Source organism: Numida meleagris, chromosome 4 (genome assembly GCF_002078875.1).
Source record: "Numida meleagris isolate 19003 breed g44 Domestic line chromosome 4, NumMel1.0, whole genome shotgun sequence".
NCBI lineage: Eukaryota > Metazoa > Chordata > Aves > Galliformes > Numididae > Numida > Numida meleagris.
In genome coordinates, this window is record NC_034412.1 from 42,726,678 (window position 1) to 42,739,849 (window position 13,172).

At 38.4% G+C, this 13,172-nt stretch overlaps 1 protein-coding gene across 23 annotated transcripts in view; it reads left to right on the forward strand.

The window, feature by feature from the left end:
• Positions 1 to 13,172, forward strand: part of COL25A1 (collagen type XXV alpha 1 chain) — a 306,400-nt gene that overhangs the window by 223,282 nt on the left and 69,946 nt on the right. For all 23 annotated transcript variants that reach the window (XM_021393561.1, XM_021393558.1, XM_021393551.1 and 20 more), the window contains 2 exons: positions 8,435 to 8,461; positions 11,088 to 11,132. In XM_021393561.1, the coding sequence (XP_021249236.1) occupies positions 8,435 to 8,461; positions 11,088 to 11,132 (72 nt within the window). The remainder of the gene's footprint in view (positions 1 to 8,434; positions 8,462 to 11,087; positions 11,133 to 13,172) is intronic.

Genomic DNA, 13,172 nt, shown 5'->3' on the forward strand with positions numbered 1-13,172 from the left:
GGGAAAAAGGGTATTTTAAAAATCATATCAGCAACCTTGAGTTAGAGAAAGAAAACCCAGACTACGTGAATTTCCGGCTCTGAATGCCTGGTCTGAAAGCCCGTGTGAGGGCTTAAGTGTTAAGCTGTGTATAGATCAAGAAAAGAGTCATCAGGTTATCAGAGAGATATTTTCTTTTCATTTTTATTGGTTCTTTTAACATATACTCTGCACCAGTACAGATTTCCAGACTGTCTTCCCTGTGGAAAGTGCTAAAGCTAAGCAGGTGCTGACTGGTTTCCTCTGATATCTTCCATCATGTGTTTCTGCATGAATGTCTCTTTACTTCAACACTGAAATTTCAGGCACCACTGCAGAAGTAGCTGATTTTCAAGCTGTATGCTGTAGAATTGTGATGTCAAAGAAAAATAGGTATAGTTTTCTCAGGGAACACAAACCTACCTGCAATTCTTCTCCTGTGTTATCCATTCAGTGAAAATTCTAGCAGAAGTCTCAACCCTGAAGGGATTTCTACATTAATTCTGCAGAAACTCATATGTAAAGAGTAGCCTGTGTTTCATACTGTGCTTGAAGTCCAAGTTAGCTTCTGTTCTTTCTTCCTGTGAAGAAGAATCTGGTAGGCAGATGGGTTCCATAAAGCACTACCAGTCCTGATCTCCTAAAAGTCCACTTGTTGGGGAGTATTGAAGTTTCCTATTTCTCCGCATGCCCCAAGAGCTTTTCCTGTAAGAAGTCAAGTACTGGAGCATGCGTTCTTTTTCTTCTTCTGAATAGAGGCAGGATACAGGTAAGGACAGCACCAGCTGCCCTAAAACAATCCCTAAATTTTTGATGTACTTACTGAGGTTGGTGGAATCTGAAGGCTATTTGTATTCCAAAAGGATCACTGTCTCAGCAGCTTTAAATAGCATGGTACTATTCAAGTGAAGAACTGCAGACCCGACCTCTAGATTATAATAGCAGGATAGAAGCTTTTCTCTCTTGAAAGCTATTTACGCTTGTGTTCAGTAACATGCCTTAGTATTTCTAAATGAATGCAGAGAATGTTGCTAGAGCTGGTAAATTCAGTTTTAACCTTGGAACTAACAATGACACAGCTTGAAATTACTTAGTTTTCTGTTTTCACTTTTTACAAGAAGTGTAGTAAGACCCTTGAAGAGTGAAAGATTGTAGGTAATGAGATAGCAGTATGTTTTCCAGCTTGTGTCTCAGAACAAGACACAAACCTATTACGCATCTTGAGTAGCTTGTGACCTACTCAAGCAATGTGTGACTTGATTCTCAAAAAATTAAAGTCATTTTAATGCATTTGGAGTTCTAGGAACGTTCATGTTCTTATCGCTCAGTGAAACAGGAAATCCACTGGCACTAGCGAAGACACAGCAATTTGCAGCAAGACTGCTGCCACATTCTCCTCAAATTGTATTGAAGTTCTGGGTCAATAAAGAAAAAGAAAATCTTGTTTTAGATGTTACTGCTGCTTTCTCTCGCACAATTCAGGACTCTTCTCTCTCTTAGGCAGGGGCATTTTGTTTGGACCAGATAGAGGAAATGACAGTGAGTTCTCTTCTTTGAGTTCAGCTTCGGCATAAGAGAGCTCAACTTACCTTAAATGCACAAGGCAATTTGTGCAACTTGCTCTGAGGATAGGGAATGGCTTTTCTTTTTCCCCATTTCAAACATTAAGTGGGCGTTACACGATGGAAAGCACAGCAATGATAATAGAGCAGCAAGGTCATAGGCTGTAGCAAATGAGGATTTGCTCAAATGCAACAGCCACAGAAATAAAGGAAAAAGGCTACTTACCTTCAGAAGGCCTCAGGTAGGCAGAGATCTCCAGCAAGATGCCCTTGCCTCCACTGCCATCCCTTAAATTAGGTCTGAGAAGGGGTTGATCCTGGTTCCATTGCTTCTGGTCACTCAGGTTCATTGCATGCACCTGAGCTCCCCTGGGTTGGCCCTGCCTTCCCAGCAGATGTTCAGTCACTTGTTCAGGCTATGGCTTAGCTTTTCTGCTACAACATGCCAGTTGTCTTCTCTTGCTCTTGTGTTTGAGATGCAGGGAGCTATCTGCAAGGTCTTCTGTCACTTTATTTTTATGCCAGGAAGAACATGCTTTCTTTTTGCCCTGAATAGGGAGCAAAGTTAGTTTTAAGTAAAGGAGAACTGAGTATATGCATCTTTAATGTTAGAAGAGAGTGTAAGAGTGCCTAGTTAGCTGCAATTTTTTTCTAGTTTCCAGGACACTAGAAAGCCCTTCAGGTCTACTTTCTGCTAGAGTAGAAAGTATCACTCCTCTGTGTAGAAAGGAGTCAGATGGAGGCCAAGCAGTGGGATGATGCCAAGGGTATTAAGCTTTGAAATGTTATGTGGAACTAGAAAAAGTCTGCTATGCAAGAGGGAAGACTGATGGTTTCCTTAGCCTTTCATCCTCTTTAGTAAAGTTGTGCCTTGCCTCTTATAAGTCATTTCCCTTCCCATGCCATTTGCCATGCCTTCCTTGTGATAAGGATTCTAAAATGCCACGTGAGGCTTTTTTTCTTTATCATCTAATTTTCAGAATGGATCACAGAAGAATTTGTGATTCTTCTCTAGGTAGAAGCTAAGATTTCTGTTTTCAGAGTGCTGATGAGGTTCTTAAAAGTGTAGCCAGTGACAGGAAACCTCAAATCCTGATACTGATAGATGGGTGTTTTCAGATTCATAAATTGTAGTAGGGCAGAAGGCGTGCTCGGGTGTTTTTACTTCTAATTTCCATATGGGAAGTTTTTGTTCTTCTTCTTGTTGTTTTTAAATGTTCTTGGTGCTTTTAATTTAGAACAATTCTAGACCAGTGCATACTGATAAAAATTTGGAGGATCAAAATCTGCCATCATTTCAGCTTCTTGGAAAATAAATCAGTTGGACTGTGTTCAGTGTACGAGTCAACTGCTTTTTGTCTCTGAATAAAATATATATTTTTTTCTCCAGAAACTGGCTTTAAAGATGCATAAGTAATTTTACAGATGTTTTGCATGAACAGAAAGTCTAGAACAAGCAAAGAATTCAGGTAAAGATGTCTCTTTGCAAAAGAAATCTATCCTATAATGATTAACTCAAACACAGAATCCCTCTACTTAAGATGTATTGTTTTCCAAACTAGCAGTTTTGTGCTTTTACAGTCTTGCTGGGCATCCATTCAAGAAAAAAGACTTAGTGTTCTTACTAGTTATTCAGAATAAAGAGAAATTTCTTCCAAAGGACATTGCCATATACTTGAAAGATGGTGGGAGAGCATAACTTTGCAGTTAAATGTACAAAATGTCACATCTTTAAAATGAATTAATATGCATTATTTGTCTGAGGTTTAAAAAAAAAAAAGCAGGGATCAGTCAGAACTGACTGGAAAGTGCTGCTGGCTTGAGTTCAGCCTTTCAGGCCAATAACCAAGGACAGATCCTCAGCTGGTGTGAATCCTCATAGATCCTCTGGGAAGTTACTATTTGTGAATTTGCTTTCAGTGTCCAGAGTTCTGCAGCAACCTTGTTTATTTCATTCTGGTAGCACGTTCACAGTAAATTTTAGAATGTATGCTTCTCAAGCTGTTTAGCTGCAGAAGTTTACCAAAAACTAGCAGCTGAAATTGAAAATCTCAGTCTGTGCCTCCCACAGCAAGTACATCTTTTGTCCCCAATGCAGGTTCATTGGTCTTAATTTATAAGAGATAGACTTAGGAAAAAATTGTTTCTAGGATTCTGTAATCTCTGTACTTCAGTGATGGTTGTCTGGGATGTCAGAACAATGACTAAGATGATGACGACAAGGAGCTCTGCCTGAGCACTAATTAATAGTTTTTGCTGCACTTTCATCAATTAAGGTAGCATATGGGACCCTTGCTTAATGAGAATTTATGTGAATTTCCATCATAGTTGATCTGTTTTCTTAGCTGGTCTTTTTTTTTTTTTTTAACTTAGGCGATTCATCAATACTAAAGAATTATACACTTTGATAATAGTGCTCCAGACATCACAATTTTTATGAAACACTCCTCAACCATGCAAGAACACATTTTCAGAATTACATTGCATGCCTGTTCCACACGGCAAATGAGGCCAACGGGCAAAACAGAAGCTCCTCAGAAATGCAGATGAGTACTGTGCAAGAAACCTGTGGTTTTCCTCTTCCTGTATATTTGTTATTTTAAGTTCCCTTCCTAAATTCTTTGTCTTCAGTTTTGTGGAAATAAGGAAGTGTGTTTCATGATTCCTATAGTACCAAAGAGGAAATATGCATTCTCAGGTATGGTTTTGGTAGCAGCTTTGTCCCATAAAAGTGTAGATACAGTATCTTCTCAAGGCCTTCTATTACAAGGAGTTTTTACTTTAGAATGGTAGTGTGAAAGCTTAAAAAAACCTAAAAAACATTTTTTTTTTTTTACCAAGCTTTGGCATAAGAGTTTTAATATGAATGCATTGCACTATTGTGATGTATTTTGGTTTATAATTTTTTGAGTGAAAGTATATACTTTCACTTTCTCATTATATTTTTTGCTAGGCGTTTTCATTTGTGTTCATGCTTACCGTCCTTGATGTCTAACACCTCACAGAACAAATCATTACACCTACCACAGACCTGCAAATGGAGAATGCTCCAAACTTCTATTTTGTATATTTCTTTAAATGTCAAACAACTGAGTCACTTGAAGTTGAAAATTGAAGCACCTGGGGAGGCTGTTTCTGGAGTATCACACCCTGAATTACTGTGTCTTTGAAATGCAGCTTTAACATCTACAGGGCAGAATTATTTCTTGTTTTGCAGTTTGCTAAAGCACAAGCAGCAAAGTAACTTTAAAAGGAAAACATAACGGTAACATACAAAGGGATGTCTAGAAAGAATTCTAGACTCAGTGAATTTGCTTTGACTACATTTGTGTCAATCTTTTCAGTTGTTTCTTTTTCTCTTTATTTTTTTATTAATTTCAAGTAGTTGTTAGTGACGGCACCTGAATGTAACCAGCTGTATTGCTGGATCATTTCTGTAATGCTTATATTTGATATGAATGAAGCTCTGTAGATCCCTTGATTTCAGAGGATATTGGCTGAAGAACAGCATTCATAGTGGAAATCCCTTAGTTTCATAGAACACTTAAAAACACTTTTTTTTATCCTTGGATGCCCAATTTTTCCAAGTGCTTAAGCAAATAGCAGACAGTGCTCCATCTCCAGAGACACATGAATAGTAACTGAATTTCTTGGAAGGAACACAATTTCTTTTTCCATCCTCCAGCTGAAGAATTAACTCGATGAGAATCTACGTCAGTAAATCCATGCTATTGCTTGTCACATATGTATAGGTAGTTTACTCAGTTACACAAGGTGGGAAATGGTTTTTAGAAGTGTTCAGGATATCTGAAATAATAGAGATTTAAAATGATTTTTATTATTTTTAGTTATCTTTCTGTTTTGGGCAACTCTCTTAACCAAAATTTGCAGCCAACTCAACTGAAGTTTCTCAGTGAATGCATGAAAAAAAGTTGATTTTCAAAGATTCTAGTTAGTCACCTCAAATCAGTGACATGAGTTTTCATGTACACAGTACTCTCCTCAGATCAGTCGAATGCTAAGGAAAAAAAAACATGTATCGTCACATAGAATTTCCCATTTTCTACTTGGATTCTCTAGAAGTTATCAATTATATCTGTATTCTACATTCTGAGTGCTTATAGCACAAGAAACACTTGTAAAACAAGTAAACAATTGTAAAATGTGTCATTTTAAGCTTTTAATTGCAAGTAGTTTGCTGAAGGTAGCTGTATTGTTGAGGACTGTGCTGGTCATGAGGTGGTGTAATAGCTCAATGGTCATGAGACATAAGAGTAACTTCCAGTCTGAGTAAAGGTTTAAGTACCAGAAATGGAAAACTACTCATTGTTTAAAATAACTGATGATGAGTGCCTAATGCTCTTCTCTGAATCATCCATTCTAAAAGTGCAATGAAGGCAAGATTTTTCTTCTATGCAAATACTTTCTTACTCAGTAAGTCCTCTGGAGGAGCTGGAATGGTGGCAGCAGTAAAGGGAAAATTCTAGGGAAAGACATTTTTCTGGAGCCATCTGCATCTTGAATCAAATCCATCCCACAAGTTGACAGCTACAGTCTCCAGACACAGAAGTGCTTAAAAGAGCAAGACATTTCACAGTTGACCTTAGGGGATACTGCTAATAACTGAAAGGCAATTTTACCTTCAGCTAGTAGCTTTGTTTTGAAAGCTTCCAAATGGTATTTTGATTTAGTTGAATGTATTTAAAAGATTTTGTTTAGCTTCTTAGGTAGTTAGAAACTGAAGAGACAGCATTTAGTCCATGGACATAAAAGTAACAGGTATGAAATATGAAGTGGTCTTCAGCTGTTCTGGCTTATTGATGGACGCTAATATAGTGGAACTGTTTAATATGTTAAAAGTCAAAAGATAAATAATGCCAAGGGCCTGGATATTTTGGGCTTATTTTGGTAACGGTGATGTAGGAAAATTTTAGTTTGAGCATGAATTTCTTGGAGTATTTAAGATGTTAGCCAAACCTGTATCTTTCTCAGAAAAGGGGAAGATTCCTGGCTCATCACTTGCCATACTGTGAGGCACTGGAAGAAACTTCCTTTATTTTCCGGAAGAAAGGGAAAAATTCTGTTTACATGGAATATGTTATATTCACGTTTCCTTCTCCACTATGCCACTCTCACCTAGCAAAAGCCTATTGATTTTTTTTTTCATTTCTTTTCTTCCCCTTCTTCAATGTTCTTGGAGACTGCCTGCAAGCAGCGTTCAGGAAATAGGCTGTTCATTTACCATGTTCACTATTACAGGAGTCCTCATCCTCAAGGAAATCTTAGAGTTAGAATTCAGGCACTTATTGAAAAAAGAGATTTAAACAGCAGTTTATTGAAATGCAGTGAGCTGGTGGGATTTTTCTCCAGTCGGAAAAAACAGATGATCACCCTGTTCACTGCTCTAATTATCATCAGATCTGAGTGCTTGGTTCCTTTCACATCCTTTTAAAGAAAAGGAAGTAAATTTGTCACCCTGTATCTCACAGATGGCTTCCTATTTGCAAAATCTGTCCCTTTGACTAAGAGAGATGCTTGCAAGACCCTCATTCTTCTAAGAAAATTGGAAAAAAGTTTCAAGAAGCAACACTGATTTGTGATTTTGTACAGGCTGGGCACCAAAACTTACATGCCAACACGTGTTAAAAACTGCAAGACTTTCATCCACTGCAGTGGATCCAGTACCAGTAGTGGAGCTTTTCTGTGTTACCAGTTTAATGTTGCATTAGGGCAACATTCCAACACGACCTGCATCTACCGAAAAAGGAAGATTTATCCTATATTCACCTGACTTTAAATACAAAATTGGCCCAGTGTTTTGAAGCAGCGGTCCTATTGTTCAAGATGAAATCCTGAATAATTCCTGTTCAGACATCAATTCTTTTTATCCTTTCAAACATTAGAACAAGTTGGATTCTCCCTTTTCTGACTTTTTGTTTTTCACCTTCACACACTCAGAATTTAACTTTCTTGAGTTTGCACCAGCACCCGCAAACTGCACAAGCACCTCCGATAGGAACATGTGGAAAAGAGTAGATGACCATACGGAATGTGGTCTGACTTTTATCAAAACAGATTGACATGATGACAAATACACATCTGGTTGCTCTGTTTCCCTGCTGCCTCCCCTCTTTGCTTTGGCCACAAACCAACTGGGTGCTTCAGAGATGCCATGTGAGAAATGGGTCCAACTAATATCAATGAGACTTTGACTCACTCCTCCAAGATATTAAGCAGTTAATTTTTCCTGGATTTAGGTATTTCTTCCTGCATTCTCAGGTCATAAGGGCAAAATGGTGCTTCTTTACTTCCCAAGAGCATTCTTAAAGATTTCTGAAATATATTCTGTTTCTTGTGGTTGATGGCACGGATCACGTGTTGATTAAACCATAGTAATGAATTTCAGTACCTTTAATGACCTAGAAAGTGTGGAGAGGCTAATGCTTCTCTCTCAAAACAAAACAAAAACTTGGTTGCATAACCCATGTTTTTTCATAAAACTTACTGCCAAGCAGAAAAATTACTGTGGACCACAACTGATTGTTAGATGGTATCAGAAGAATAAAAACTGCAGTCTTTTTAATGCAGATTTGTCAGAATTTGAAGAAATAGATGGGATGGAAGTGAAAAAGTTAGGAAGGGAGAAAGTTTGAATCTTCCACTTAGAAGTTAAATCTGTTCCAAAAAAGAAAAGATCCATAGTGCATTTTCAGCAGAACATTTTACTTTTTGCTGGTGTAGAAAACCTCTACTGGTTTCATTCCAGTATCTGAATACTTACACAATAGGACAGTTTTAATTGGACATTCAAGTTTAAATTGGCTAAGGTTATTATATTTTCTTTCTCTTTGCAGGGACCTCAAGGGCCTCCAGGACAAAAGGTATAGTATAAACAACAATACTGTGGAAGTGATTATTCCTCCTGCTTCCAAACTGTAAGTGGAAAAGGTGAATGGAATTAGTTACTGCACACCACCTTGAATCTTTTAATTCAGATGCTGAATTTTTTTTTTTTGCAAAATGTAGCCATATAGTGTTAGACATAAGATTTCTCATTTCCCCCCATCGTAGGAAGTTCAAGCAATGCAGGGCAGACTGTTTTTAATCTGTCTGCTTAACTTTCAGGTGAAAAGGTTGCCATAATTTTCTTATTCATGTACTGGTACAACTATGAAACCAAAGGTGAAGCATTGTGAAAGATGGAGAGATAGAATTTCTGATTAAATGCATGTCCTTACTCAAGTAGATCAATGCCATATGACTAAAAAATTGACCAGCAGAAACAAAAGGTATGGGTGTTGCTGATAAATGGTTCTTGGTTGGCTGTATTCAGGTGGTCTGCTGTTGTCTTCCTGTTCCTTTGGTAACCGGAGATCTGACTTCCTATGAGTGCTTTCAGCATTATTTGCGCTCATTAAAGCTGACTGCCTCAGTCTGATGGAGTGAGCTTTGGATTTATGGAACATTAAAACAGTCCTAGCTATATCAGCAATAGCAGCTAGAAAGTGGCACCATTCCAGCATCTCACCCACACACCACCAAGGCAGGTCATTTTGAGACTGATCTCAAAAGATAAGAAGAGTTATGTAAAGTATTTAATTAGAGTAGGCTTAATTTGTATAAAGAAAAATGAAGGAAAAGGAATAAGTATATTAATGTATGTGGCAAAGCTGTCGCCTTTTTTTCTTCTTTTGAAATATCTTAAAGTTAAGATTTGCTTGCATCTGTTAAAATTGAACTTCTTGAAGAAAAGAAACAAAAACCTGCTGATAAGTAAAAATCCCAGAGCATATAAATCCATGGGATTTTGCTAGCTGTGAGCTGTAAGTTTGCAAGGTGATGGAGAAGACTACCCTTCATGTTTAGCAATGCAAGAATGTGACATTGTAGAGCTCTTCTGATTCTGAAGTTGGCATGACTTCCCAGGAGATAGCAGAGTGGGGTGTTTTATATGTACAGCATCAATAAAACTCATGTTCTGGTGAGCTTTTGAATATATGATAAACATTTATTGGTTAAGGGCATAGTAGAATCAATTTTATTTAAACTTTCTAATATCCCATGTTTCATGAGAAAAGTAAGCAGCTGTATGAGACTGTCTGTGGGAAGATGAACTGTTACAAGAAGGGTAGTTTATTCAGACTGATGGCTTAATGCCCTCCTGTGCCTTTTCTTATGAGTTTCTGGAAAAATTAGACAAAAATGCAACAGTGTTCAACAGAGACCTATTTGCAGTGGCTAGCATTCATGACCATGCATTCAGCAAGTAGAGGCAGCAGAAATGGCAAAGTGAAAGCTTTGGGAATAAGGAAAAAGCATTCAGGGTCATGGTGACAGGCTGAGATGCCAGTATATTATTTATTACTGGCTTAGAGCTCTGCTGTGCAGTTGAGCCTGCTGGGCACTCAAATGTTGGATATTTTTTGAGGTGCTCATAAACTGTTTCCTTTTTTTTCGTTTCACAGGATTATTCCATCCCTTATTTCCTCAACTCTATTAACTGGCAAACATGCATCCATTTTGGTTGCATTCCCTTTGGGTGTAGGTGTCCTTTGACTAAACTGCTTCTAGTGAAGCCCCCAGCCAATGTAAACAGAGGGAAAAATGCTGTGCACTGATTCTTGGGCCATTGACATAGCCTCTGCATTTCCTAGAGGCCTGGCCAATCTTTTATATTACCAGCCTTCCAAATAGCTATCGCACTTTTGTAACCTGTTCAGATGTTCATTAATGGAAAATAAAAATTATGCTATCAGATTCCTCATGCCTGAGATTTTCACTGGACATCTGCAGCAACAGTCAGGCAAGATTCTTCAAACAAAATTGTCCATCCTACAGAAGTAGTGCTAGAGCTTTGTAAAAAGATTTCTCTTGCATTACGAGTTGCTGCTCTTTTGTCTGCTCCTTGTGTTTGGTCAGTGTTTGGTTGCTTTTTAAATTCTGATTTCCATAATATTGACGCACTTTAAAAGGATGTTGGTAATTTGCGCTGTCAGGCTGAATTATTGCAGATTATCCCTGAAAAGCTTTAAGATAGATTGACCCTGCCAGTTATTGGGCTTGAAGCATCCTTCCATTTCAGATACTTGAAAGCATTTGAAGTATTAATGATTTTGTTCATGTGCTATGTTAGACTGTGTCAGAACAAACTGAAAATTTATCCAGAGCGTTAAATGAATGGAATTGCTTTTTAATTCCAACATGTTTTACAAAGCATTCACAACAAAGTTACCATCAACTTGAGACTTCTTTCTGAAAGAGGCTGTAGAGTGGGGCAGTTACTAAAATGTACAAAATAAGAGCGTAAGAATGTACAACTTAACATTTATGATTAATATAAAGAGTCATCTGTAAAGAGAGCTCAACTTGAGTAAAAATGAGTTTTTGAAAATTTTATTGCACTTAGAATATGCAGACATTCACCATCATTTTTAAGTACTGTATTAAGAGGTGAAAGTTTTCATGACCTGTTTAATTTGCTAAACGCTGGCGTCTGTTTCTCACCAGGGTTCTGTTGGAGTGCCTGGTGTTCCTGGGAAAGATGGACAAACGGTGAGTTCACTTGACTTTGTCAACATTGCAGTTATTTGTGTCACTGTTTAAAGCAACTCAAGGCTCATTCACAGGAGCAATTTGCAGAAGAACATCCAACATTCTAATTTCAAATTGGTTTCATGGAAAAGACTATGAAGTCTGATTTGTGCTCTCACACAGTCATTTTTTCTAGTTTTGGTTAAACAATCAGTGAACATGGTTACTCCAAAAGTCTGATGTTCCGATCTGGTGATGACTGGTGGACATCTGTGTAAGGGGTATATAACTTTATTCAGTATACTTACAAACTGCATTTTTTCTACAGCTTATTTTGGTCTATTAACTCAGTTCTATGATGCAAATGCTTATGTTCATATGTTTGTACAGTGGCAATACATTGTTAATACAAAGCAAAAATAGAGAATAATTAGGCTGGAAAAGCAGGTAGAGAAGAATATAAAATTGAAGTTGAGAATGAAAATGCAGAGAAATTATTATCCCCTCACTGCAAGAAAGACATTGAGGCCCTGGAGCATGTTCAGAGGAGGGCAACAAAGCTGGTGAGGGGTCTGGTCTAAGCACAGACCTCATGAGGAGCGGCTGAGGGAGCTGGGGTTGTTCAGTCTGGAGAAGAGGAGGCTCAGGGGAGACCTTATCGCTCTCTATAACTACCTGAAGGGAGGTCGTAGTGAGCTGAGGTCAGCCTCTACTCTCTTATAACTAGTGACAGGAGGAGGGGGAATGGACTCAAGTTGCGCCAGAGGAGATTCAGGCTGGACATTAGGAAATGCTACTTTTCTGAAAGAGTGGTCAGGTGCTGGAATGCGCTGCCCAGGGAGGCAGTTGAGTCACCGTCCCTGGCGGTGTTCCAGAAACATTTAGACGTTGTGTTGAGAGACATGGTTTAGTGGGGTTATATTGGTGGGTAGGTGGATGGTCTTTTCCAACCTTGCTGATTCTATGATTCTGTTGAAAAAGAAATAGTCTTGAGTGCAACTGGGAGGAGATGTTAACTCAGTCGAGTCAGTGTTATCATTCACCAAGCTGACTCTTAATTTAGGACAGTGCTCCATAAGGAGCAGCAGGGCTGTTTCAAAGCACTGCTAAGGTTTGTTGGCAAAGCTGTGTGGTGAAGTTTTTAAATAATATCCCTCTCTGACTGCAAACAGTATTATCCATCTGTTGTTCTCATAAGCATTAACATTAGTAGTGAACTTGAAAAGCACTTGCAGGGAATACCAAAAGGAAAATGATACTATAGCTTGTTCATTGTATTTGAGAAGTAATCGATGATAATGTACAAAGACCATATTACACATAATGTGCTCAGAAAGTAATGCCTCCTATTTATTTCCATGGAAACTATGAAAAATATGAAGTGCACGACAATGCTATTTGATAGAGAAAATTCTTAGCTGCAAAACACTATTTTTCAACATAGTCACCACCGTTAGCTATGCATTTTTGCCAGTAATGAACAAGAGCCTGCATGCTGCACTCATAAAAATCTGCACCAGTGGAGGTGACCCACTATTTCACAGTGGCAATGACAGAGTCTTTGCTAGGAAAATGTTGCCCATGTAGTCCATTTTTCATCAGCCCAAACAGATGGAAGTCAGAAGGTGACAAATGTGGACTGTACAGTGCGTGCAGCAGAACAGTTCAGCCAAGATGGGCAATGCGCTCCACAGTCTTCACACTGGAATGGGCCTGGCGTTATCATATTGCAAGAGAAAGGTTGTCTTCTTCTTTGGCCTGACCCTGGAAGTTTGATCTTCCACCCCTTTCCTATCTCAAAAGACAACGCGCATCACTTTACCTGCTGAGGACTGTGTCTTGAACGTTTTCTTATATTGGGAATTCATGTCTCACCACTCCATGGATAGCTGTTTTGACTCTGGCTTGCAGTAGTGACACCACGTCCCCTCACTGCTGGTAATGATGCAATCCATGAAACTTTCACCTTCAGTCTCATATTGGTTCAGTAGGTCCTGACAAATTTGCATATGTTGTTCTTTCTGTTCCTGTGTGAGCATTCATGGGATCCACCTGGCACAA